Source organism: Syngnathoides biaculeatus, chromosome 18, assembly GCF_019802595.1.
Source record: "Syngnathoides biaculeatus isolate LvHL_M chromosome 18, ASM1980259v1, whole genome shotgun sequence".
In the NCBI taxonomy this organism is placed as follows: domain Eukaryota; kingdom Metazoa; phylum Chordata; class Actinopteri; order Syngnathiformes; family Syngnathidae; genus Syngnathoides; species Syngnathoides biaculeatus.
The window spans coordinates 10,140,389-10,167,360 of record NC_084657.1 but is presented as its reverse complement, the minus strand read 5'-3'; the positions used below and the strand labels follow the sequence as shown (position 1 = coordinate 10,167,360).

Below are 26,972 nucleotides of genomic sequence, written 5' to 3'. Positions count from 1 at the left end.
CAGTAGTTGAATTAACAAAGTCAGTCCCGTGTCACCGCAGCAGTTCAATAACCATTGCCAGCCCAAATACGGGAAATGACCAAGTAGTAGTACTGAAAAAAAAAAAAAAACAGTCTGAGACTGTCCCCAAAATTAAAAAACAATCATGATCATTGGAGAGGATAGCTAATATGAGGTCAACCGACACATTTAAGTAGTCAGTGGTGGAACGTTGATTCACGCACGTATAGCTGTGCCCTGTTCCGAATGCAAGTCTGTTGTGACACTTTTTGAAGGCAATGAGAGAAGCTGCTTCGGTTGGACGGGACTGAAGTTGGCCGTTATGACGTAGACGCCAGAGTTTTAAAAGCGTCTGGAGTACGCCGCCCCACCGAGTTGGCGAAACCAAAGGCCACTTTATATTCTCACAATCCCGCTCACAACTTTTGCGTGGCTTGCCGTCCACTCGTCCCAAAAAAGTTACTGCGCGGGGAAAGCCACAAAGCTCATCTCTCGCGATTGTTCTGCGCGGGTTCTGCTCGAGTAGAAAGGAGAACTACGCACAGGAGAGCCAGCTGGTCGTTGCACATGCAAGTAGAAAAACGACTGTACGGCAAACACAGCTCTGGATTTGGGCGAAGCAAGAAAATGGAGCCCTCAGTGTCTGCCCTAGAAGAAATCCGGCCTGACATTGATGGATCCCCAATGAATGATCGGGAATGATAGAATGATGAGTTCAAAAAAGGCCATTTCCATGTCTATATACTTAAGATAGGACAATCAATAACAGGGCTTATTATCTTATACTAACTGTTGTTGCCCAATCCCATTCCAGAATAAATTGTTTTTTTTTGTGTGTGTGTGTGTGTGTTCAAACATTTTAGAACAAGTGAGGTTGCCACCTCAAGTCAGGATCATTTCTTTGTACATTTCCCAGGTCTCGTTGGTAGAAAATCATTGCCATTGCTCATCCCCACTGATGATGGGTGACTAATGAACGTTGATATCGCCACGCTCACTTTCATCTGATATTTCACTGATGGCCAGTTCAATAATTCTATAAAGAATCAAGCTGCCATTGATGCCAAATTCAATAGCAATTAGAGCGAGATCATTACGGAGAGTAGAAATGTCAAGCAAACAAAATTGGATCCACTTACTGTCACTACTCAATTAAAGACTAATACAGTGACAGAACTGGAAAAAAAAAGGTGGTGAAGGTGCCAATACAATCTCTTTTTGCCATTCGGAGTCTCGATGCGATTTACCCACGCCTACGAATCAAATGACTTTACAATACTTTGAAAAGAAGTGGCTGATGAGTCAAATAAGCGTTTCTTCCATATTTTTGGTGGTTACAATTCCATATCAGTGACGTCGCCCGCAGAATTCCAAGCACCAGACGCGCTCTGCCCGATTAATTGTAATGCCTTGAACCGTCCTTCACGACAAAAGTTGTTTGCCAACCAAAACGAGGTCCACGCAGACCAACAAATGGAAAATAATTGAAACATTCTCATGCGCTTGTTGTTTTCTCTTATGCATATCTCTCTTCTTGAATATGTGATGAGATGGTGCACATGCTCGACTTCTACGCGGCAGCCCTTTCTTCTCTCCGTGTCCTCTGTGTGGCCCACGTTGTACACTGCTGATGGGAGACGGCTGACATAGACAGATTGCTCAGGCTCGGCTTCAAGCTCTGGATCATTGGAATCCATCATGAACACTGCGCCTGATTTCCAAATATACAAATCATGCACAATAACAAACAAAAACAAAGAAATACTCTAGAAGGCTCTTCAAGTAAAATACAAGCGTAGAAGGGAAATTCTGATGATAAAAGTGGCGCTGAATTCTTTTCAGTGTGAATAGTGGGGGTTGGCCGCTGTGAGAGAAAGGGGGAATTTATCATTATTGACTTGTACCTTCATCCCTTGCTCAAGTCAGCGTTGCTCCCACCACTGACATAAATCACGATTTCTCCTTTTAAGATCTGCGGTGCCGTGAGAGGAACAGCAGCCTGCTTACATTATTTTTTTTCATTTGTGTGTATTTGTTTTTGTGCCTTCCATATTTTATCGCTCCACCGTAACGCATTGTCATTATCGGAAGTTCCTGATTTGAGGGCTTCTAGGGTGGCAGCTAAAGTGTGTGTTGCTGCATAATTTGGATGCATGAGATGCAAAGAGGAGTAAACAACGCACAGTTTGCAAAGCTTACGCGTATGCATCTTTTTTTCCTCCCCATTTTATTTGAGACCACCAGAGAGAATCATAAGCAGCAGGAAATTGAAAGAAAACAATGATTATCATGAACAAGCACTTACATATGTTTTGGCTCATCGCATCCAAAACTGAAAATATTTGCTGCTGTGGTGCATAAACACAAAAAGCTGCTTTGAAATTTAAACACAAGGAAACAATTTTTGAAAATGCATTTGGTTTTCCTCAATATCATTACAGCCGCGGGATATTAACGTAGATTATTAACATGAAATTTGACAGCTTGTTAAATTAATTTGGCAAATTTAGCATTTGCTGATGCATGAACTAATTGAGGATTGAATAAACTAAAATCCATCGAGAAAGATTCAATTGAGGGAGCCGATAAAGACAGAGATTCGTAGTTTTTCTTTAGAGGGTGCCAGAGAGCCGATGTATCATAAGAAATAAGAATGATTATCAGCACCTGCAACCAAAAGCTGATAAATATTTCATTCTAATTAAACATAAAATATTAACGCATTAATATGTTAACCATGTGATTTGATTGATCGCTTTACAGCAAATGTATTTCCAAATGACTGTCATTAGTCCCTTTCGGTTTTAACCGCAGCAAAAATGAGCGTGTACTTTCCATAAAAAGAGAACATGTATTTCTCATCAAGTATACAGAGGAGGAAAATACAATGAAAGGTTTTGTAGCGTTGCCTTCCTGTAACGTTATACACAAATATACAAAAAAATTCTGTGATTAGCGTCATTTGTAAACATTAGTTTAATTGCTAAAACACATCACTGTCAACTAGTTGGACAAACATATGAATTCATTTTGACTATTGATGTTCTCTCTGGCCTTACTTCATGAACAGGCTAATGTAATCTTGGATGGTATTTTTGATTCATTTTGAGTTCATGCAGTGCTGCTCCAGTGATCTGGACTACTTTTCCTCAGATTTATACGTTAATCAGAGTAATCCTGGTAATTACTGGCACAAACATAACATCCATACATTTCGACCCGATTTCACACCCGCTGATGTATTAGAACATTTTCAGTCATATTTTGTTATTGGAGCTAGTCATGTTCATGACCACTACGGGCAATTCTTTAAGTCAAACATAATTAAATACACACATAGAAATGAATATAATTATTATGCAAAAAAATTACTGCCCGTTTCATGAGGTTGAGGTTTGAGGCCCAAATACATTTTCCCTGGATTATTAATAAAGACAAATGATTTTTCCTAATGATAAAACCCAAACAAACTTTTACATCTAGTACATCAGTAGAGAATCTTTTTTGACATATTGCAACTACCGGTAGGTAACATGCCGGCTGCATACATAGAGGCATGCGCGCATGACTTTCATTTTTGGCCTAACGCATCCTGGATTACAATTACATTTTCAGTGAAAAATGTTACCAAAAAGAATGCAATTTTTTATTTGATAGCAAACACTGTAACGGTGTCTATCTGAACGAAGCATGGCAATGTCTCAGCTCACCTCAATGAGCCTGTAAAAAAACTATGAAAACAGATCATCGTTTTCATTTCATGTTGAACCACATTTTCCCATTAAAATAGGAAAAGTCATGAAATATAAAGCATGTCGATCATATATTTAGAAATGTTGAAGATTGAATGCTTTCAAATTTACAACAGAGATAATAGGAGCGGAAGCTGAGAATATTAATACATTAGTGTCATGAGTCAAGGCCCAACTGGTGGCATTGAGCAAGTTACACACCGACCGCACATTCATCGTGGTTTGAGCATGAAGTGGCTCGGAGAGGTCTCATCGCGCTCCTTCGAACACTTGTGATGCAGTTCCATTGAGAAGCTCTTACTGGTAATCAAGGAGGAATCGATTGGGATGCGACGTACGCTGCGCCTTCTCAGTCTATCTTTCTAGCCAAAGGTGATATTACAAGCAGCATTATTTGCCACACTCCAAAACAACATTTCTCCCAAAAAGTTCACCTCATGAAGTCAAGCAAGGTTCAACATTTTATTTTTTTGATGGACTTTGAAACGTAATGGAGCAGTTTAATGACAAAATGACTTCCCATCAAACTCCACAAACTGTTTAAATAATACTTGGCGGTAGCCGGGCGCTGTTAGCAAATGGAGCCGCTATTATGGATAATTGGAGGTGGTTACAGCACGTGTCTGCTGTCTGTGCGCTGTCTTCTAGCCTCGAATGGCAGTTTACAGAGCGTTTACCCATCTAACTACTGCAATCATGCTATTTATTTCGAGGTACTGTACAACACATTTAATGGGAACAATATAGGCCTATTTCTTTTCAGTAAACGAAAGGGCGCAGATGAATTGTTGGTTAGATTGGCGCTGGATTCTGTTCTTTAACAGGCCCAATTTTGTGAGTATAAACAAAAGCTGGGGGGCAGAGTGCTGCATCACTCCAAACAAAGGCCTGACACAGACAGGTGAAAAAAAGCCAACAACAGGAAATAGATTGGTTGGGAAAAGGTCATTGTTGAGGTCGCCCGAGTTGGAAACATTCACCCACTACCTGGTCCGCTTTGACCCATCTGCAGGTCAAAACTGTCCACCAAATCTTTGCATTTCAGTATTAGTAATCATTTTTCAACCAATTATCCGCTGCTACAGCATACCCAGATACTGTACATTAAAGAGCTTATATGGCAAAAGCATCTCTTGATGCTTTAAATATATCATCATCATAATAACAATCATAAATTAAAAATAAAAAACAGTAGTATATAATATTGTAGTTGAGTAAAGAATTAAACCATGTGCCATGATTTGATGTCGCAATCCAATTTATTGGGCTGCTCCTTCAAGTGGGCCTATGTTGGGCACCAAGAGCCAAGACACTGTAATCCAGTAATCCTGACACAAGCCACAAAGGTTAGATTTTTTTCTTCTCCGGCTACGATTGCTCAGTAAATTGCTGTAATATTGGGGGGAGGGGCAGGGTTGTGCTGATTGAAGATTTAGCACCTTCAAAACCGATAGTCAGTCTTTTTCTTTCAGCCTTTCTCTGCTAATCATTGAGGACTGTGTAGGGAGAGTGCATCTTCACCTTTTCTGGTGTTCTAGTTCATCTCCGCTTTATGCGCCGTTAGGCAGGGGGAGCGAAGCTGGTGGCGGGGGGTGGGGAGACAGGCAACATACAAGAAGCGCAGCTCTGTTTGCGTTGACAATTGCCAGCTCTCGGCCTCTAATGACGGCAAAACAAACAAGCGCGGGTTTCGCAACAAGCTCAGTGTGTGTCACTTCATAATTTAATCGTATTTTGATTGCTGGCTCTGCAGGCGCTGGAATTATCAGTCGGATGGTGCTGCCACAGTTGTGCCGTCTCTACTATGGGTGCAGCGTAGATAATGCATTATAAAGTCCATTTGCCCAACAATCAAGTGTTTTGTCTTTCAAAGAAATTTGCTTTCTACAGACACACAATACGGTATTGCATACTTTTTTTCCCCTGGCTGACAAAGGGCGATTGTTAGCAAGAAAGGATAATGTGGCAGTATTTCTTGGGAGTAAAAAAAATACATAAAACTCTTCACCTTTCCTCTTTCACTATGAACGTCTGATTTGCTTTCTATGCGTGCACCTCTCTTTGTAGCCATGTTGACCTTTGGTCTGTCTCCGGGAATGCCACAGCTGCTCTTTGTGATGCCACAATGCAGAGGTGCTCTCGAAGTGTCCTCTCTGATCTTACAGCGGTACTCCAAACGCTTTCATTTACATGATAGAGTTGCCACATTGTCCCTGCCGCCTCGTTGCAGGGTCAGACTGCTGAACTATGGCGCGACAAGTGTGGGGGGGGCAGAGGTTATCGGAACGAGCGCACCCAGAGGAAGAAAAGGTCGTACCATTCCCAACAAGATGTGGGGCAGAATGTATAAAAATACAGGGAAATGTGCTTCATTATATTCTGTCCAGTATGATCACTTGGCCTTAGTTTTAGAATTATTGGCATATTCTAAATCTAGCATGTGAAAACACAAACAAATTTGTCTCTGATAGTTGCTCCCCTTCTGTTAGTGTACGGCAAACAGGCCGCCATCACAAAATATACACTCAAGACATACAGTAAACAAAACCACACACTCCTTAAGTGACAAAAAGTAGCGCAGTAATACAGATACAACAACAAATGTGCGAATGATGCGGAGAGATGAAACCAAAAAAAAAAAAAAAAAAGTTGCATTTGATAATTTGTTAAAAGTCATTTCAAGTGAATTGATGGGCCGGGATATGCGTTGATGCCATCTGTACCTTATGATGACTCTATTGTTGGTGTCTGACTTGCACATGCTGAGCGTAATGTGGCTGGCCGCGATCCGCACTCCACCCTGAAGGCCACGAAGGCGGATCAGCGCTCGGCAGGACTCAGTAACACCCATTAAGGGCGGGGGGCCTTTATATACTTTCTTGATCCTTCATTCTCTTTCACTGGCGTTCCCCTCCTCCTGCCATGACAGCATGATTAACCATCAGCGGCACAAAGGGGGCACATGTCCCCGTGGCCACGGACCCTTCCCTTAGACCTGCGAGTCCTAATAAGGATTAGGCAAGAAGTTAACAATGAGTCCTTCAGGGGCAGCTAATACTATTCCACTCAGTGTCACTTCTCATCCGAGGCTATTCACAATTCCATGTTTGAACATTAGCTATAATCCTCTTATATATCAAAGGTGAACAGATCATATTAATTTAGACATTGCCACCTCACGGCACATTATGCACTCCCCGCAGAAGCCCAAATCTCGCCATCTGTTCGACCTTCTCCACTTCCTGCTCCGGATAAACCTGGTGCACCTCCAGTCAGCTCCTTTGTCACTGTTTATAGACACAAGATGGTTATTAAAAAAAAAAAAAATACATTTTTCTTGTCACAAATATTTATTGTTCCAAGATAGAAAATAATAAATTGTTTTGGTGAATTTCTGGTGTTCTTCTTGCGACGTTCCAAACACGACAACACGGCTTGAATGGCTTATTTGCATGGTAGCAGGTGGTGTGGCTATGCTTTATTTACCAGGGTAGAGTTAATAATCCCTTTTTTAGACTACAATTTCGAGTTAACTTTAACATATTTGAATATTAGAGCAAGCAGGGGGTGCCCTGCGACTGACTGACCAGTTCAGGGTGAAGTCCGCCCACAACCCTTGTGAGGATAAGCGGTTCAGAAGATGGATGAATGGAAGCAAGGGGTAACTCATTTTAGTAGGCCTTACATTTGTTCACGTGTGTGCTCTAGCATCATTTCTACTCGACCGGCTGTCCTCTCAAACCTCTCTAACGTGAATTAACCTCAGATTGACTGATACCGGACTCCAACACAGGGAATACAAGTTGAAATGGGCTCTGCGGCCCACAACCTCACGCCCAATTCTTTCATTTCCATCCCCATCTTCCCTCTCGCACTATTGCTTCTGGATATCCCCCGCCCCCTCCCCCTTCCACATTCGTTCTCGTCACTCACCTGTCTAGGAGACATCAGCTGTTCCATTTGTCTGACAGACAGGTGCAAGCTAAGTCTGATGGAGTAATTTGCTGCAGATGTATAGAACATGACTGATGAGAGAAATGTCATCCATGGTGGTGGAGGATACTGCTGTGCTGCTGGATGGAGACGGAGGTCAATTTCCATTCATCCCAAGTTGTGACAGATTGTCCCATTTTACCCTTTGCATTGTCTGTCGCTTGTCTCTCAGCTCACCGGTGCTTTATATTCGCAACTTGAATTCTTTGCATAAGCCCCGAGATGAAAGAAATGTGCATCATAAAATAGCCTGGGACCGGCAGTAGGCAGGAATTGAACTCGCACCATCTGCATGAAAGGTAGCAGCGGTTTTCCCTGAACTGTACCGCGGCACTTTAGTATACCGTCAGCGATCGTCAGATGTACCTTGGGAAATAATCCAGTATCACTGAACTGGTCTGAAAATTATTTCTACAAATACATTTTCTTATCTGTCTCTGCCAGTGACGTACAAGGATGGCAGTTAAATGCGATTCCACTAGGTGGCAGAAGATAGAATTAACCTGTTGAATACACGTGTTGCCATTCATACAGCAGAATAAGTCATGACTTCCTGTGAATACAATGACTTTTGTGTTCTAGTAAACCAGGCTACATTCCGTACAAAGTCAATCTGTGAGTAATTTGCGAAGTTATCAGTAGACAGGACTTAATGTGCTTTTTCACCAAAAAGATTGAAAAACACCACACTATCAGTGAATTTGTTTTAATCATGACATCATAATCACATTAATAATACATCCTGTTACGTACAGAACAAGTTCTTCCACAGGATTCCCAGTTGCGAAAACAACAACAACAGAAAAAAAACTTGGAACAACTGGGTTCCAACTGGTTTTCAATCTTCCCCATTGAAATGAATTAAAATGCGTTAAATCCCTTCCACACCCTTCACCTTTTTGTAATGTCTTGTAAAAGCTCAACAATAAAAAAAACGAGACAATGTTAAAGAATAAAATGGTTTTGTAAAGTGTATTCAACGTGGAAGTCACATACTGTAGTGTGTGTGTGTGCGCTCCTACAACAGTATTAATTCAATGGGGCAGCTCGAGCCAGTCGACTTGGTCTTTTACCAGGTGCTTAGTTGAGCGGTTGCGTCTTCTCAACGCTCTTTGCGAGTATTTTCATTCATCCCGTACAAGAAACGACTGCAACTTCATCGACAAGTGCGGCTATCCTTTGCATTTAGCTACACTCATATATTAATCTCGCTCATAAATGTCCCATTTGGTCTCACCACACAAAGCAAAAGCTTGAGTAAGGTACATCTCCATCCATTTTCCAAGACGCTTATCCTCACAAGGATTGTGGGAGTGTTGGAGCCTATCCCAGCTAATTTCCGGCAAAAGGCAGACTACACCCTGAACTGGTCACCAGTCGGTCGCAGGCCACATAACAACACCATCACTGAGCGGGAATTGAACCCAACAACAACCGCTACACCATCAATGACTCAACATTCATCTCACAACTTAAAAAATAAATAAATCACAAGTTAGGCCACTTGTAATTCAACATAGCGCAGTATTTGAAATTATTTATGTGTTTGGAGGCTGGGTCCTGCCGCTCCTTACCGAGACTTCTTTTTCCCCAAGTCTAAAGTTATTCAGCTGTGGCGCACACACTTGGTATTCTTCTGGTCTATTATTTACATATCTCAGAGTAGCTCGGCATCCGAATAGTGAAAGTAATGGGGCGTAAAACCTGTCGAATGCAAAGCCCAGTGTGAGTGATATCCTCCATCACAAAGTATTTGCTTTACCAGGAGCAGATTTGACTGAGACTTGCAGGCAGTTAACACCATGAATATTGAATGTTTCATAAGAAAGATGTCATTTACATTCCGTTCACGTGACGCATTAGTGGATCACACTGTGCCGACCACGGATTAACGGTGGATTCAATTGATTTTAAATAATGCTCAAAACAGAATAGCTATTAAAGGAAAATTAAAAAGCATCCACCAGATTTGTATTTTATATTTGTAGGCATGCATAAAATAATTTGGATGTGATTTAATGTTCAGCCACTCTGCTGAATTTAACACTATCGTCATAAACACATTTTATTTTTTGGAAAAAAGACAATAGTCTAAATTATGCCACAATTTTCCACAACTCAATACCTGCCCTAGCTATCCAGGCACCCGTAGATCAACTAAACTTTTTCAAAGGTTTGCCACAAATTTATGGGGAAGCTGCAATACGGCATCAAAAACTGGGTGTCCAAGATCGAAAGGTGCAGAACAAGTGTTGACTTTGAGAAACAAAGAAGGGGCAGGTCATCCTCAGCCAGTTCATCCTAGGGAGATGCGCGAGGTTTTTTGATGACATCAGCATCGTGCATCATCATCGATGACATTACCTGCACCCCGTACGCATCTTCACTCTTTGCTCTCTGCCAACCAACAATGACGCTATTTCCAAAAAGGCCGACAGGAAGAGGACAGGCATGAATAAAACGGAAAAGAAATAAAGAAAAATCTTTCAAACAAATATTGAAACCAGAAACTGTGCAAACTTCAGAAAGCAGCACTTTAAATTCAGTCGGGCTCATTCATTTTTGACTGTATCTATCAACAACGCAGCCCATTTGCATACATCTGCCTCCCTCACTTTGAGTGCAATTTACCTCGTTTCCACACAGAGGAGACAGAGTGGATGAAGATGATCAATACATAACACAAACCCTTTGACCACAGCCCACAAGTCTTCGGTGATTGAGGCCCAAATGACAATATTCAATGATTGTCCACCGCACCACGGCTTAGAGGATAAGGCCCACACGTTATTCATTCTTTGTGACTGAGAGTAATGGGAGAAATTGATCTCCCCATCTCCATTCCTTCAAAAAAAAAAGAAACCTTTGTTCAGCAAAGACAAAAATCCTCTCTGTCAGCCACAATGGGGATGACCGCAAGTAAGGAAAGAAGGGATCTCGGCTTTTGCTTGATCATCTCCTTCCTCCTTGAACAGAAAAGGCACCGTGTAATGGTCTTGGTGAAAGTCAAAGAGCGAGTGAATCAAAACTGACATGGCAATTGGAGGGAGTCACTCCCCTGGAAGATGGGAGCGGGGGAGCAATGCTGATCTCTGACCACTCCTGATAGAGGAGTGTGGTGACCGTTCACATTCACATCTCTCTGCATCTCTGGAGGGTAGAGCCAAACCATTTAGAGCGGCAAGGCGCAGTGGAGAGCTGATCAGCGGTCCGGCGTTATTATCTGAGGTCACGTGACGAATCAATGAGTCTTGCTCCTTCTGCTGCTCCAGCTCTGTGATTTGCGCGCACACGAGTCACATGTGTGGTCGCCTCCAAATAGCTTTATTGACATGGCAATGGTAACATCTGTGTTGATGAAGCAGTTTCAACAAACATTTCAGATGCGACACGTTGACGTGCGCAAAACGGTCTTCTGTGATGTCAAAGCGCTTGAAGACATTTCGCTACCTTCTTTCAGTTGTTTTCCTGGAAGTGAAGCAGAAATTTGCAACCGGGAGTGTGGACTGGAACCTGCAGAGGTTTAATGGGGGGCTTGAATAAAGAGCAGCAGGGGTGCCAAAGCTGGAGCCGCCGACATGTTTTGTCATGAGCATATGTCTTAGTCAAGAGTCACAGAGCGTTGGGACTGGCAGACGCTCAGGGTGAGATCAGCTGCTCCATTAGCACTTCACTCTATACGTTCCCCCGACGCTCGCCATCCACTTCCCCACAGACACGACACGCTCGCAGCTCAGTGGGTGAGGATCCACATCCGATTCATGAGGTCCTTCTCTCCGGCATTGTAGAAAAAAAAATGCCATGTGTAATTGAGAGCATGTACTTTTTTCCCCCTTGAGAGGTATTCTACATTTTGACAAATTGTCACTTCACTTCGTTGACAAAAGGTGTGTTGCGCTACTGTTTGGGAGCCCTCCCTAAAACCATGACTTCCTATTTTCCCAATTACTGGTGACAAAAACATTGTGGTTCCCAAGCATGGTGCTTGTCAAGTGTGAATTAGCTATTGGTACTTCATCTAGCAATACCACAACTGACGTTGCACTAAAAGTGCCACGAAGCAAGCAGACGGGATCGACTAAGAGTTTACATGACAAAGACTATTCGTTTCAAGACTGTGGTATTTGGATTTATTTTTGACACAGAATTTGCCAGAATCTCGGCTGCGGTGGGGAATGGGCGTGGGGACGGGTGCTATTCTTGCCGCATGTCACATGCTTGATGGGCGGAATGTGACAAAAGCAGCAGATGATTGGCTGTTTGCGCTTTTATCCACAGCAGTGCAGCGATTGCAGGTAGGAATGACAGAAAAACACCATAGAACGGGTTAGCGTTGTTGATTTGGACCCTAAATGTGTCAAAACGTCACGTTGCATTTCTTTCCATGTATACGAGAAACATCATCAGCTTGAACCCTGCCGGCTCCACGATCTTCGCTCAGTCTACAGTCATTTTAATTTAAATATCACAATTTCAGAGGAGCTTGTGTTACAGAAACCTTTTCCAGTAAACATCCCAAAATAAGAGGAATGACTTATTTGGTTTTTCCATTGTCGGGTTTGTCACCTAACTGCTGGAATAATATGCAAAATAAAGAGACGAGGAAATGGCTTTTCAAAGCTCATGAGGAGAACGTGAGAGACAGGACAGTTACAATCTGCAACCTTGTTGTGAATCAGCCTCCGTGTTCTCACTTTTTTTTTTATTTCGCAAAGTACACAAGGTCAACGGGGAGGGGGTAGCAAGCAAGTTTGCAAAAGGCACATTCTTTTATAACGATGTGTGTGTGTGTGTGTGTGTGTGTGTGTGTGTGTGTGTGTGTGTGAGTGTGTGTGTGTGTGTGTGTGTGTGTGTGTGTGTGTGTGTGTGTGTGTGTGTGTGTGTGTGAACTTTCCTTGTTCACCCCTCGGTAAAGCAGGAAGCGGCTCCTTCTGTGATGGTCGAGTGTGGGCCACACATCCAGTTCGCGAAGGGAGTAAATGAAGACCCCCCTGTCCTGCCTCAGACTCTGTTGGGAGACATTTTAATATCTCCCACCAAACAGAAGTGTGAATTTAATGTACACAATCTATGAACCATAAAGGTTGCAGAATTAACATAAATGTCTGCACTCCCTTCCTTTCCGTTGTCACATATGACATCCTTCAAAATCTTCTCTCTCACTGCAGGTTTATTGACTGCCAGTAAAGTTCCAGCACGTAGCATAAATGTTGAATCGTCTGTGGAAATAAACGAGCCAGGTCCAGCGTTCTGGTGTGCCACGGCGAAGTGTTAAATTTGCCCATTACTCTTCTCACATGTGACAACCTCAGTGGGTCTTTGCTGAAGGGGAAGTCACCGGGAGCGACATATTAAAAACAGCCGCTGAAGTCCACCAATAAAACTAATTATCAGTGTTGGGCACATGTGCAAACGCTGGAGCTTCACTTAGGCGGTTCAAATAGAAAATGTCTCCCTTCCTTTGGGGGGGGGGGAATGGAAGATGAAATTAGCTGATAGTGCAGCTTCTTCTTTTTCTGATTTTTTTTTTTGCAGGCGTGTTTTCTAAAGGTGTGCACGCATGAGTCTGTTCACATGTTGTAACACATGCATGTTGATTTGTATGCACCTCTAAGGCTGGAGGCAGGGCCAGGGGGGAGGACAGAGCACTTCTAACGGCTTTTGGATGTAGATAAATGGCTTACAGATGGCCTGACTCAATATATTCAAATGAGATAAATAAAAGTAAGGGTGGCTATCAATACATGCATGGTTCTTGTGCGATATGATTCAAATGCCAATTGGCCACACGTTCTCAGCAATTCAAACTCTTACAATGAACCAGACAACATTATTAGTTTTCTTTTAAGATGCAGAAAATCACACACCACAGAAATCCTATGCAAGTATAGGTCAAGAAATGTTTAAAATTAACTCAAAGCTCAGAGAACAGCATCCAGATTGATTTTGGAATCCAATGAAAAGTACAGTATTTAGTATTTTAATGGTGGCGGATAGTTTTGCCATTTTTCAAAAGACTCAAACTCGAGAGACAACAAACAGAATTCGCAGCTCAGTTTTATTTGGCCTCGATATCATTAATATATTATAAATGAAGAGCTCTTTTCCAAAATGCAATAAATGAATTTGTGTCATACCTGATACCTTAGTGAATAACTGAGATTTAAAATGATATTCCAAGCAATGCAGTAAATATAAATACTTTGCTGGGAGAACAGCAAAAGTGCAGTTTGCTGTTTCGCTGTGGAAGAAAACGGCCCCAAATTCAGCATCAAAATCAACAAACAACCGGTGATCGATAAAATTTAATGCATGGATCTGGATCTTCACAATGGAATCTTCCTCGGTTGGATTGCAACCCCACTAATAAACTGCCCGGCAATCATTTTATTACTGGCGAGATAATTGTCTTCATTCAGTCTTGCCAGTCTGCAGACAATGTCCTCGAGGAGTTCCGAGAGCCATTAATGCATACCACACTACGAAGTCGAAATCGTATTTACCCGCGTCTCACCTATAACACAGGGCTGGAAAAGAAGCGCAAATGCGATTATGCACACGAAGAATTAATCCGGAGATGAACGCAGGGTAATATATGCTAATTATCTAACAGGATATTCTTACATAGCAATTAGCATATCTGGGAGGCCAGACAGGGATGGGAGGGCAGCCAGAAAGAGAGAGGGGAAGGACGCAGCTGCTGATAACAAGTCCGCAAGGTTTTTGTCGTCGTTGTTGTTGATGCTTATTTTTTTTCTTTTCTGTTGATTGAAATAGGTCCGAAAGTAAAGCTTTCCTTCTGTCATAATACAGTGGACCCCAGCTACTCATGGGGGCTAGGAACCGTGCAGGGCCACGAATAGCTGGGGGTGTGGAGGGGAGTGTTCTTTACCCGAAAAAAAAAAAAAGAAATTCTTAAATGAGGACGGAGAAACTACCGTTAAGTGTTTACGGGATCATTTCCACCCCCAAGAAAATCCCACAAAAAAAAATGAATCTTCTGGCCCTGAACTATGAGTATTCGAGGGTTCACTTTCTCACTGACTCTGAAAACTGCAGTATAACATAACAACATCGTAACATCACCATGATTTTTTAACAGATTTCATGAACAAATGGGACAATACTGCTTCATTAAGATTTAATAATCTCACCATCTGTACATGCCGTTTTATATTTATGCATACTGTTTCTTAAACAGTCGCATTTGATGAACACAAGCACCTAGGTTTGTTTAAATAGTTGAACAGTATTGATGATTGTGAAATTTGGTGTGAAATGATTTTGAATTGAACCCCATCATTGTGAGAGCTTTCTAATACCAATGTCAGCTACTTAGTACATGATACATACCGTTTTTGTACGAATTAATATTATCATGGTGGTTGGTAGATGATCCATCTCACAGCATGTACTGTAATTTAGATTATTTATTGACATTTTCCTACAATAGAAGTTGGTTTGATTTTCCCCTCTGCCTGCCCTCCAAAGCTCATTGCATAAAATGAGCACGAGTCACTGTATCAATTCTGGTTTTGGTATTTAGGTGTAATCAGCCATGTAGGACACCAGCTTGCAAAGAAGCCAGTCCCTTTTGTAAGACATCCATCTGTTTTGCGCATTGAGAAAAGCCCAGTCCCAAAGAGCTGGCCCTGATAAAAGGGCGAGCATGAGAAGGCCCAGCTGAAAAGACGAGGGTGGGCGGCGGCAACGGGACGCAGTCTGTCTGTGACACTTGTGCGGTCCACTTGTATTCTTATGTTGAATCCGTGACTCCCCCGCTTGCATACGACTTGGAGATCAGAGACTGACAGCTGCTGACACAGACGAAAAGCAGCCCGGGACGTGCGTATGACAGATGCACAAACGCACGCCGACCGTCGGTGTACCTCACTTTTGTGCTCTCTTAATCTGTTTGACTAATATGTCCCATCGACTCGCTAGTGTACATATCACACATCCTCCGTGACTTATCGCGCGGGAGTAGATCGATTCATACAGTTGGCTCCCCCCTTGCGTTGTCGCCAGTGGACAAAAGACAAATGATGACACCAAAATCAAAGGTCTAACAAATCTTCAGTGAAGATCTTCTACAAGATGTTAATGCGTGTTAAAGATTTTGGTCAGTTTATCCTAAAGAATGTTCCCGAGGTCACATGCTACTAAAACTCTACTTGGGAGAGTTGATATCTCACAATGTCTGTTATGTTTTATCCAAAAAATGTGTTCGATTGGCTTGATGTCAGGGTTCTTAAGCACTCTCACACCAAACACTTCCAATCGTGCCTTCATCAATCTTTCTGGAGCATCAGACCCATCGCCATGAACTTAATTTTTAGTTGTATTCTATTTGATCATAGTATATATGTTTATCTTGGGAAAAAGTAATGTTAAGTTCTTCATCGCTAAGGCATGAACAATTTCAAGGGGCTTTGGGGTAATTCTTTTTAGATTGAGGGGACCCAAATCTTCATTGAGCTGCCACGACCTTGCTGGAGGGATGGGAAAAAGAAAAAAGTCACGCTGGTGCAACATGCAAAGGCCTACGTAGCGCGATGAGTGTACATCAGAGTGGTGCAACCCCGCCCCTCCACACACACACGCACACACATAATTTTCAAAATGAATCTGTGAGTCTTTTTGCCAGTGATTAATTCTGGATATATGCATCTGGTTAAAAAGTCAGTATACAGCGTCCTATGCAAAACTGGATTTGAAACCGACGCCGGAGAGATAGAGGCTTGTGAAACCCATTTGGATGACCCCCAAGGTGCATGACACTCCCCCCAACTCCGCCACCCTTTGTACACCGGTCTAGGTTTCAGGGGTAAAACTAAAAGTGGAAAAAATCTCTCGTTTTTGAAACGATTTGCTCTCTGGCAGTCTGAACCCTTCGCATTGGCTCTTGTTCGTTCGTGTGATTTTGTGACTGGTCTGATTTTACTTGTAATATCAAACGCTCATTTGCATGAAACATACTTCCACAGTAATATACGTAAAGAGCCAATATTAAAAAAAAGTAGAATATTAACTACAAATGTTTGTTTGGTCTCCTCTTGACAAATGGGAAACAGGGGAGTTGCTCGTAAAAGACTTATCATGTGTTCTGTGGAAAAGCCTTTCATTTTCTTCTTCTTCTTCTTCTTTTCCTGCAAGCAGAACCATATGTCTGCAGGGTCCAACAATCCCCCACCTCTTTGATTTCCCCCAAGCATGAACACGGCGACACTGGAGAACCCCCCCCCCCCCCCCCAGGCCAAGCGGGCCTCCCCTTTTTGCCGGCACTTCCGATAACCGGCGGCAGCTGCGTTGACGAGCACAATGTGTGCGGCATGGCGAGCTCAGCTGGCCTCAGTCCCCACTTGACACTACTTTGACCTGAGCTGTGCGACTTGTCCACCCTGCAGGCTGCTCTGCCTCGCCTCACGCAGTCTGGCTTCGTATCTCCTCTCCCCACGCACGCCCGCTCCGGGGCAGGGCGCACCTCCAGCAACGTGCGCATCCTCAGGTCAGCCGGGTCAATTACATTCAAATTGAAGATAAATGATTCGTAAACCACATAGATAAGGACCTAATACATTGGAGTGGGAGGCCATATTTCTGCTTTGTCTTTAGGCACATTATTTGGAAAGACACAAAGTCACTTTCCAAAAGCATATAACTGATGCAAAACAATACATGAGGACTATTTTGTATTTTGTGTGATTGTTAGTTGCGAGAATGACCCATTTTCACAATGGGGCTGGCAAATGTGGTGATGGAAAAGCTGTTGAGGTTTAGCAATGATATGGGTTAAAAAAAAAAAAAACAGATTGAGGAATTTTATTTGTACGCTGTTTGAAACACAAGGTTCCCCGACATGGTCATCCTCCAACGTCCAGAAGATGTCATCATGCTGATCCAAGAAAATGCAACAATTTGTCGTGAGTACTGTACAGACAGTTGTTAATGTTATGTTTCGACGCAGGGTCCAATGTTAACCTACCTACCGATGCTGGCCCAAATTTCATTTTTTTGACCAAAATACTTCTTGGGCAAGACAGGATGTTGTGATGACTAAAGGAAAAACTGCATCACACACTATAGAAGTGGGTCTCAAGTTAACAAAGCTCACAGACTACAGAATGGCAGCGAGGACAGCCACGGATAGAGAAACTGCATTGCCAGATCATTATATCCGGTAATGGACAACAACTGTGTGCTAACGAGAACTTTATTCATCCTAAAAGTAAGAAAAAGCACACAGACACCATGACATCAGCAACGTGTCGTTGCAACACTTGTCGGAATACGGCAGACAGTCAACAATCAGCAATGTTTGCCCACCGGTTTCCAGTACAGTCTTAGCTTTGGCGGACGGATCCATATCCTTTCATCACGCACACAAACTCCCATCTGTGCACAAGCGGCACTGGCGTACGCACCGTCAGTGTGAAAGGCTTGTGACAGCATCCCTGAGGGACACATGACACTGAGGAAGCTAAACAGAAGCTGATGGTGTGACAGAGCTCGGGGCAGCGTGGAAAGGACCCCCCCCCCCCCTCCTTCCCATTTGGCCCCGCCCTGCCATTCTGCTCCTTTATAACTTTACAAAATAGCCTTTTAATTTGCTGTAACGTCTGGGGTGTCTGAATTGTGTCTGCATCAATCACCATCATCACCAGGAGGCTGAAGGCCCTGCATCCCTTGGGCCCTCTCAGAGAACGGCCCCTCGGGCGCATCACTCTCTTGGCCCTCACACGGCCTTCCCGCTCTTGGAACCAGTCCACATCCACCCAGTGCTGGGTAACGGTTACAGTCATGAAGTATACAGCCTTTAATCTTTCAGGCCATGGGGCCCGATTGGCTCAAAAGAGGAGTATAAAGAGCCTAAACTATCATAAAGGGCCTCGCTACAAATAGGCGGAACTAAAAGACTTCCATGACAACACGGACGTGTATTGATCTTTGTTGTTTGAGTGTGGAAAAGACCCATTCTCAAGCATATTATGTAACGTGATCAGCACTCAATGTTTGAAGTGGGAAAAAACTGGAACAAAATAGTTGTCTTTGGTAAAACTCATTCACTGCCAGCCTTCTAAGTTAACAGAGATTTTTGACTTCTATGGCCGTCAATGGCAGTGAGTGCGGAGGCCGATAATATTTGGAGCTGATAATCACATGCTGCAAAAAGGAGATTATTGGTGACATCATGTATAATCATACAAACTCCCAGCATTATTTAAATGCTTTTAAGCATGTTTAATAAACGGATTTTCAAATTTGCAACATGTTAAAGTTTTATTGTTGTTTATTTGTTTTAGGAAATAGAAATATTCATGTTAAAATCCTAACAAAAAGTGCAAGGACCGCTCATTGCCATCTTTTTTTGATGTAACTGAAAAATTAAATAAATATAGAGCTGCCTTATGTTTCCTTCGGTAAACAAAAGTTTTTCTGAATTTCACCAAAGTATTAATCTTTCACGTATCTTTGTTTTAAGTTCCACTGAGAACAAAAAGTTCAGGGCATTCCCAGAATCTGAACAATCTCACAAACTTTTAACTGCCGATTATCAGTCTGCCTCAAGTTTGGAGTGTTCAGATGGGACATCTGCAAATAAATCCTTCGTTCTTCTTTGTCATCGCCCTGAGTTTGGTCTCCTGATTGTTGTTGTTGTTCTTCCCACAGTTCCCACAACGCCACCAAACCAAATTTGTGGATGCCTGCGCCATTTTCCAAAGTATCGCGACGCCTTCCCCGGTTCAGTCCGAACGTGTTTTGTGTTGTTGAGGTGAGGGCCCCAGTTTTTTTGTTTTGTGTTGTTTTTTTTAACACCAAACTTCTCGCAGCAGACCTTTGCGGATTTGTGTGCTGCTGTGCCGAAACGGGCAACAACCACTCCTAAACTATTCCCACAATTCCATTTCCTAATCCTTTAACCTTTTGATATTTAAAATTTTGTTTTCTAACCTCACCACAATCAAAGCTGCTATAGTGAAATGTGTAACTATGAAATGCATGAAAATGTATTTTTCCTTAAACGGCTGTATCTTTTCTTGCCGCTCTTCATTCTGCCAGGTTTTTGTATAAGCATAGTGTTGCTCAAAAGCAATATATCCATTATTTTATGCAGAAAACGATGTTGGAAATGTCAGGTTGTCCTATTCTATTCCTGCACACCCCATTCAAATCCAGGAGATGTTGAAGGCTTTGAAGTCAGCCAGTAAACTGTCAATAATGGAATTTATTTTTCCATAAATGATGGCTTTACACAGTATGTGTTAGAGTACGCACTCAGCACGGTGACACAGCTGGAAAGCGTTGGCCTCACAGTTCTCAGGACCCGGGTTCAATCCCGGCCCTCCTTGTGTGGAGTTTGCATGTTCTCCCCGTGCCTGCGTGGGGTTTCTGTTTGTCTATATGTGCCCTCCGATTGGCTGGCAACCAGTTCAGGGTGTCCCCTACCTCCTGCCCGTTTACAGCATGGATTGGCTCCAGCACTCCCGCGACTCTTGTGAGGATGAGCGGCTAAGAAAATGGATGGATGTATTGTGTTTACGTGACTTTCTTCATGAGGTTCTGTCATTTATCCTCTTAATATCGTTTTGATTTGTGCTTGAACCCAATCCTGTTAGCGTTTGCTAAATCATTTTGTTTTTATTTGTTCGTATGAGTGGTCCCAGTGGGTGGGCTCATCATATTGTTGAGGCCAATTAGCAGCAATTAACAAACACTAATGACATGCCCACCCTCACCCACTCTTTGTTCAAAACAAAAAAAAGTGTGCGCCGTGCCAAATTCCAGTGCTTGAGAGAAACCACGCGGCCACGGTGGCACATCAACACCTGACGCAAGAAAACACGCTTGGCCCTTGGAACGCAAATGGAATCCTTGCTTTATTCCTCCTGGTTGACTCTTTACCACTATACAGTGGCATGCAAACACTTTATTTGCTGCACAAAAGACAAATCGTCTTTGTGCTCTTTTAAAACACATGATGAATCTCACCATAGAGGTGTCACTTCACTCTTTTGGCAGCGTTAGACCTCATAAATACATTTTTGGCCATATATACTGTGGAATCAACCATAAGTACCAACCAACAATTTCTAATCTATGGAATGTAAAAAAAAATAATTAAAAGCATTAATAATCTGCCTGTAGAACTGTACTGAGCAGACTATTGATTGTGTAAAAACATATCCTGTCTATGGAATGAAAACTACAAAGTTGACTTTTTTTTTTAGTATCAAACATGCAATTGCCATACCCATGTAAGCAGTAAGATCACATCAAAAATGTAAATTTAAAGATTATTGCTAATCAGTCTTGTTCTTTGAAAGCAAATCACGACTAGTGGAAGGATCACAGTGTAGGTTCAAATGTTGTCATTCAGCACTGATACCGACGCGGACTTTGGAGACAGCGTCATCATATACAACATATGACGTGCATTAAAAGTATAAAACATGCTTGTAGAAAAGATTGCCCATTGGATACATTCAATTTTACACTAATACCACTTTTTATTTTTTTTATTTTTTGTAGACTGCATATAAAATAAGTGGGGTCATTTATTTTATTTGCTCCTTTTGTCATGTGCTATTTCAATTTGTAGAATCACTTTAATGAAATGGAAAACAATTTGCATTTGGTCAAAAATTTCATGCACTCTGACAAAATATTCAAGCTTCATGTCAATTAATATAAACGGTGTTTTCCCTGAGAGGGATGGCAATTATAGGCTTTGTTTAATTATTATTTTTTATTGAACATCGAGCATACAACCGTATAATGTACAAACAATCAATAAAATAAATACTGTAAATAAAATGAAATTAATATAATTTAAATAAAAAAAATGAAGCTAACAAATGGGTTTCTCGATTTCAATTAGTTCTGAATGTATATCAATAATTAATTTACCTTTATGATTATTAATTAATTTAAGATACTTTAAATAGTCGTTGACTTCAATTAAGACTAATTTCAATACTGGAGTCGAGTTCTTATTTGGGTTTGGTCTTCGTGACGTCACAGGTGTCACGGTAGGTGATTGGCCGCTTGCTGAGCGTCGAGCTGATTAGTTCCCCTCTGCATCTTGACATTACAACAGAGGGGAAAATGGGAGCCAAATGGCAAGGTTGGACACGCTGACAGACGCCCTGGTTATTTTTCGCCATCTTCTTGACTCAATCCAGGATTTAAAGACTCGCAGGCGTAGCTTGATTTTTTTTTTTGACTCTCCGCCATTTCTCTGAGATCATCTTGATTGGCCCACTGTGTTTTCGTGTTTGCTGACAGAAATGTTGTGTACCAGTCTTTTCTCAACAGATGACCAGTTGTTTGGAGCTGTTGGTCTTCTGTGGATTGTTTTGACATGTTTAAATCCTTTGGATAATCCTCGTCGTTATTCACATTGACTTGGACGCACGGGGATCTCTGGATAAATTGGAGGGGAGGAAAAAAAAAACGCCGAGGTGACTCGCCGGAATAAACCCCCCAAAGCACTGTGTGTAAATATATATACACACATTTATTTATTTGGAATCAACTCTGCACAATGATCCAGTGCGCCAACTGCGAAAAACCCATTGTCGATCGGTTCTTGCTGAAAGTTCTGGACCGACCGTGGCACGTTCAATGCGTGCAATGCTGCGAATGCAAGTGCACTTTGACGGAAAAGTGCTTCTCGCGAGAAGGAAGACTTTACTGCAAGAATGACTTCTTTAGGTAAAAAAATAAAAATCTATCTATCTATCTATGTGATGTAAATTAACGTTAGGTGTCATAAACTGGAAAAAAGAGGTGACAATACTTCATCATTATTATAATTTTTTATAAAAGAATGCTGGATGTAAACGAATATAAAATTGCATTTCAAATTGATAGCCAACGTATAATGTATTTTCATGTTGGATATTAGATGTTTTCAGTTTGCCTTTAAATGTAATATACTACACCTGTTTTCTGTTTTTAAGGCTTTAAACCACGTAATAGCAGTTTGTTGTAATAATTAATAATTATAATAATAATAATAAATGGGTTCATTTCCGAATAAGTGTGTTGTTGCTCGCCACAGGAGATTTGGGACCAAGTGCGGAGGTTGCTCCCAGGGGATTCTGCCCAGCGATCTGGTCCGCAGGGCCAAGAGCAAAGTGTTCCACCTCAACTGCTTCACTTGCGTGATGTGCAACAAGCAACTGTCCACCGGCGAGGAGCTTTACATCCTGGACGAATTCAAGTTCGTTTGTAAGGAGGACTACCACAACAACAACAACGGCAAAGACACCATTCACCTCTCAGGTAAGTCCAATAATAATAATAATAATAATAATAATAATAATTATTATTATTTAGCATTTATCATTACTATTATTGTAGTAATTGTAACACCACATTCGCATCACATTTCTTATCGATGTAGGATGTTGCTTGAATTATTTTAATGCACTTGTTATAATTTTCAGTTTAAAAAAACAATTTACACACTAACATCACCTGATATATATTTTTAATTCTTCGGTTTTTCTTTTTTTTTTCCTTTACTTCTGTCTACGATTTTGATACATCACAGTCCAGTCTTCTAAGGTCATTGACATATACTTTGGGTTTAATTCGCGCATAATAGACAGTCATATAAAAAAGTATTCCAGTTTGAAATAATAAGCCTCTGCAACTCAAATTACGACACGAAAATATTAAGCATGTAAAGCAAATATTGGCTATGAAAATGTTTTATGCCGCTAATTTTAGCAGCAATTTAAAAATAATGTTCGACTTCAGTCACGTCTGTGTAAATATCGGGTACATTAGTGTTAAACACAAATACTGCACCTTGCAACCAAAACTTCCTCTTGGATCAGGATAAAACCATCACGTGACGAATGTAGCATATTTCATATATAACGTAAGAGTCAATATGCAGATGAGTTGGCACAGGTGCGGCCTTTTTTTTAATTTTGTATTTATTTATTTTTTTCGTCTTCTGCCAGTGACGACGTGCAGCGAGCCCAGTTTGTCTCCGGACTCGCAGGACCTGCAGCAGGACGACTGCAAGGACTCGGAAGCGGGCCATTTGTCGGACAAAGACTTGTGCCCCAACGAGAGCGACGAGCAGGGCGCGGTGGGCAAGCGACGCGGGCCTCGGACCACCATCAAGGCCAAGCAGCTGGAGACCCTGAAAGCGGCTTTCGCCGCCACGCCGAAGCCCACCAGACACATCCGGGAGCAGCTTTCGCGGGAGACCGGCCTCAACATGAGAGTCATCCAGGTAAATAATCCATTATTATTATTATTATTATTATTGTTATTTTTCCCCCCTCAACGATCTTTGCGCGCAAACACCCGTTTTTACGCACGTAATTCTTTATATTGCCACAAGTCAAATGTCACATTTTCTAAAAACTCTACGCAGTAAAATCTGCAGCCCACTTTTTTTTTTTTCATTTTTAACGCAAGATGACCATTATTCCATTGCAAATGCGGAATGAAAATCCCGGTCATTACTATGATGGTTATTATTATAATTATTATTATGGTGCAGCCGGTCTACTGAAATATGGTCCCGATGCATTTGTGTCACCTATTATTTCTTTGTGTATTGATTTGATTTATTTGTAGGTGTGGTTCCAAAACCGGCGGTCCAAAGAGAGGCGCATGAAGCAGCTGAGCGCGCTCAGCGCCAGGCGGCACATGTTCTTCCGCAGCCCGAGAAGGATGCGAGCTCTCGGGGAGAGGATGGACACCGCGGAGCTGGGCCACTTCTCCTACTATGGAGGTGAGCTCCAGCAATTGTGCACGATGCAAATATACTGTAGATCATTTTTTAGGAGTCATGGTCACATTGGACCTGACTTTGTATAATTGCATTCCATTTCACATTTGTTAATCTTTTTTTTTTTTTTTTTTTTGGATACGTGTGAATATTTTACACTATAGATCGGTTTAATGCTTATTTTCCTATCGGGTCTTTGCATGTTTCACAGTAAAGCTGACTTGCAAATTCCTTCATAAAGACAAAACTATAGTGATTCCCACTGTTCGACAATTGTTGTTTTGATTGAAGTTGATCAGGTATTTCTATATTGTGGTCTTCAAAATGTGAAAATTCCTGTCCATAAGATGCAGCTAAGAAAATTAAATCAATAATTGTTCAAAAGTAGTCCCTCACCAACAGTCGAGCACGTGGGTCAGTTCTTGAAATGGAATGAGAGCGTTCAAATACTGTACCTAATCTAGTGGCCATCTACTGTTTCCTGCAATGTTAATACTTCTCTGAACTTGTCATTGAAAGCAGAGCATCATGATAATTTCGGAGTGCACACGGCAAATGTAAATACTCAGAATCTTACCGAGAATATGTCTTATCCGCCCAATCATTATCTGTGCTGCTTATCCTCACGAGGGTTGCAGTGTTTGTCTTATCGCTGGTCAAACTCGATTGATTTGACTTTAGTAAAATGTTCACTTCTTTCAAGCACAATTTCACTTGGAATGAGTGGAAAGAATGTTGCCAATTGGCGGAAGTTCTTTAAAAAAAAGTGAGAATTGTTCGAAACACATTTTAGGTGATGAGTCTTACTTCAAGTGTAATCAGGTGAGTTGTGACTAAAAATAAGGAGAGATTTTGTTGGTGGGTTTTTTTTCAGTGCATGTGCACTAAAAGTTGGACCTGGATGTCTAATTTCTCTCCTTGTACCTTTTGACCAAATGCAGATTATCCTGGTGAATACTATGGCCCAGGTGGCAATTATGAGTACTACCAAGGTCCACCGTCGTCCCAGGCGCAGACGCCAGCAGACTTGGGCTTCGTGCCCTCCGCAATCCCTGCCGGCACGCCCTTAGGCGCCATGGAGCACCGCCACCCGGGGCACCACTGCCCCGGCGGAGAGGTGCAGTGTTACCCCGAGGTGCCGTCGCACCACCCGGTGAACTCCCCCAGCCCGGAGCCCAACGGACCGAGCTCCATGCACAGCATCTCCAGCGAGATGTGCGGGCCCAGCACGCCTTTCGCCACCGTCGCCCTCGGCGACAGCGGCTACACCAACCAACTGTCGCAGCCCTCGTCCGAGGTGAGCGAAGGAACTGTATGGTAACGCCAACCACAGTGAAGGCAGATCACCACTTATAACAGTATTTATTTAATTATTTATTTATTTGATTTGTTCAGTCATTTATTTATTTGTTTATACAATCTCCATTCTTGAGTGTGATTCCATGCGTGTCTACAGTTGATAGTATTCCAATGGGACTCACTAGTACTAAGTGCTGGATTGTGCCGAACCTCTTTGATGGAGCAATAAACATACATACAGAAATGTATGCCATCTCATATCAATATCTATGTGATGCATGTAAGTCCATTCATGCATCCATGGTCTTTTGTACTTTTTTTTTTTTTCTTTTGGTTATCTTTTCGAAATTACTTTGAAAAAAAAACAGCTAATGGTGACTACAAGGGTTTAGATTGAGATTGTGAAGTTCATTATTGCTTTTGACCAAAAAGCTCTCTCAGGACTGTCTAAGCTTTGCATTTGTCAGTTGTGTCCAAACGGGTTTGCCTTCAAAAGGACATGAGATTTCGAAAAGAACGCATTTGTATAGGGGCTGATCGCGCTTTCATGAAGACGATGAGTTCACGCTTATAAATAAAAGAATATTAGTGAAGGGCAGTCAACTGTTTACTTTGAGTCCCCACAATTTAAATAACACTGTGTAAAAGCTGAGTGATTGTGGAAATGGATTCCAGAGCGCACGGACGAACTAAACCTCGGTAACTATGTTTGTGATTGCTCGCTGTGCTAGTTTGTAATTGGAAATATGCACACACACACACACACGCATACACGCACACAAAACCAGTGTTCAACAACACAACTCGTGAAATTGTGGCTAATTCATGACGATGTTTACAGTCAAACAAACAAATAAACACATCCAAGACACACATTTGTATGCATAATGCCAGGAGTAGCTGATGTTTGTCATGAGATGATTGTTGAAATTAGGCTGAGACAGATGTTTTTGACCATTAACTGTATGATAAAATGCATTCTGGTTATTGTTATTTTGTAGAAATTGACTTGAGATGCAAGCAGCTCCCCTAATTCAAAGCCCAACTGGAATCCCTTTCAAACACTCGCATTTGCAGTACATACAGTATGTCAACATGTTTTGGGAATAGTTTTGTATGTTTTACTGTGTCATTTTAAATATGAAGTCAAATAAAATGATGTGGATCGG

General features: G+C 41.9%; 1 protein-coding gene across 1 annotated transcript; it reads left to right on the top strand.

Moving 5' to 3' along the window:
* Positions 1-21,805: 21,805 nt before the first annotated feature.
* LOC133492225 (LIM/homeobox protein Lhx1-like) lies at positions 21,806-26,972 on the top strand. Its single transcript, XM_061804303.1, has 6 exons — positions 21,806-21,947; positions 22,048-22,460; positions 22,810-23,033; positions 23,723-24,000; positions 24,351-24,507; positions 25,446-26,972. Exons 2-6 carry the CDS (start codon positions 22,291-22,293, stop codon positions 25,823-25,825), a joined length of 1,209 nt encoding a protein of 402 aa, XP_061660287.1. The 5' UTR covers positions 21,806-21,947; positions 22,048-22,290; the 3' UTR covers positions 25,826-26,972.